At 36.0% G+C, this 1,838-nt stretch overlaps 1 protein-coding gene across 1 annotated transcript; it reads left to right on the forward strand.

The window, feature by feature from the left end:
• The first annotated feature begins 428 nt into the window (after positions 1 to 428).
• Positions 429 to 1,646, forward strand: LOC103478502 (sialic acid-binding Ig-like lectin 14). Its single transcript, XM_008432388.1, has 4 exons — positions 429 to 539; positions 627 to 684; positions 774 to 1,145; positions 1,258 to 1,646. The coding sequence occupies exons 2-4, from the start codon at positions 642 to 644 to the stop codon at positions 1,542 to 1,544; spliced, it is 702 nt and encodes a 233-aa protein (XP_008430610.1). The 5' UTR covers positions 429 to 539; positions 627 to 641; the 3' UTR covers positions 1,545 to 1,646.
• The last annotated feature ends 192 nt before the right edge of the window (positions 1,647 to 1,838 follow it).

Consider the following 1,838-nt stretch of genomic DNA (forward strand, 5'->3'; position numbering starts at 1 on the left):
GGTCTAAACTTTTGCTTTATAAGCACAAGACTCACTCTCACCAACAACAGCAACGTTTCTCACCACATTTTTCCACATGGGTAATGTTATGGGACAGATGAAAAATATTAAACCAAAGATTTGATCTGATGTCAAGCAATTCTATATTTAATTGCCCCACACCTGAAGCTGGGTACACTGTGCTGACTTTCAGTAAGTGAGTCATAAGGATACAATGAACTGATTTCATACTATAACCTCCTAATTGAAAGACCACATTGTTACAGATTGTATTTAGTACATGTGCTACATTGATTTTTTTCCTCCACCTAAAATTTGTTAATGCAAAAAGTACAAAATAGCTACATTATAATCAGCTTATGACGTTGGGAAAGTTTGATTGCAAACTGTAACAATTTCTGGCTTCAAGGTCTAAACTTTTGCTTTATAAGCACAAGACTCACTCTCACCACACAATAGGACAGAGACATAATCTTTGGCTTCAAAACATTCAAATCTTACAAGATTTAATTTCAGTTATATGTTAAAGAAACTTAAAGGTGAGTGGATCATTACTTTGAAGATTAAGAAGAATTCACTAAAGACTTTTACATATATTTTTCTTAATCTTTATGTTTGTTTTTTAGACTTCTAGTCAACTGATGATGGATCTGAAGTTATGGCTCTCAATTCTGATGGTTTGTGGTAAGCTTAGCATGAAAATGACAATTCATAAAATATAGTCATTCCATCACTGTCTACTTGATGAAAAAGTATTCTGTGCTTTATTGCAGAGATGGCTGAATCTATAGGCTCGGGCGAGAACTGGCTCATATCTGTACCATCAAGAATCTCTGTTCTTGAAAGCTCATGTGTGGTAATTCCCTGTGAGTACGATTACCCCATGAAAGGTAACCTGTGGAAAAAGTGGCGGGGATACTGGACAAGAAATGACGAGACTGTCGCATCAAATGACCCCAAATTCAAACTAACGCAGGAGTTCAATGGGCGATCCAGAATTACAGGAACCATTGAAAGTAACATCTGCACCTGGCAGCTGGATGACGTCAGAGAAACCGACACTGGTCCGTTTTACTTGACTATTGAAATTCCAAGACATTCAAAGTTCACCTTTTCAAGAGATACGGTGACCCTTGATGTCTTCCGTGAGTATATTAGAGACCTTTTCAGTAATTCCAAACCATTTACTTTAAGATAGTAAAACATGTTTAAATAACTGTTTAACAAGTCATTTTGTGAAAATTGTTGATTGTACAGGAGTTCCTGAGCCTCCAGTGATGACTGTTTCAGTAAGTAATCATGTATCTGCCACCTGCAAAGTTATTCATGCCTGTCCATCATCTCCTCCCAAATTCTCCTGGAGTCACCCCGGAATGACCAAAACGAGTTCCAAAAATCTGAAAAAAGGGTTGTGGTCAACAATGTCGACCCTCACCTTCACCCCTGAAGAAGCCGACTTCAACAAGCCTTTAAACTGCAAGGTGAATTTCAATGACAAGAAGACTACAGAGGGCTCTATGCTTCTCGTCAAGAAGAGTACCTAGTTAAACTAAGCATGAAATACTAAATTAAAGCAATATTTTTAGAGCTATCTGCCATAATGACAAAGTGATTTTGCAGAAAACGCTTTGATTTAGTAAAACTTTTAAAAAAAATCTACATTTAGAGAGAGAGAAGAAATTCTTGTTGCATGCTTTGATTCATATCACCTTTTGAATTGATTTTTACCTAAATCTTTTAATAATGTGTTAGAGGCACAAAAGTTAAGATTCTTTACCTTTGATGATTTTCTAATAGGATTTATGGATTTATCTTGTTACGCTGTTTTTCTTTCTTTT

The sequence above is a fragment of the Poecilia reticulata genome, linkage group LG16, assembly GCF_000633615.1.
Source record: "Poecilia reticulata strain Guanapo linkage group LG16, Guppy_female_1.0+MT, whole genome shotgun sequence".
Lineage (NCBI taxonomy): Eukaryota > Metazoa > Chordata > Actinopteri > Cyprinodontiformes > Poeciliidae > Poecilia > Poecilia reticulata.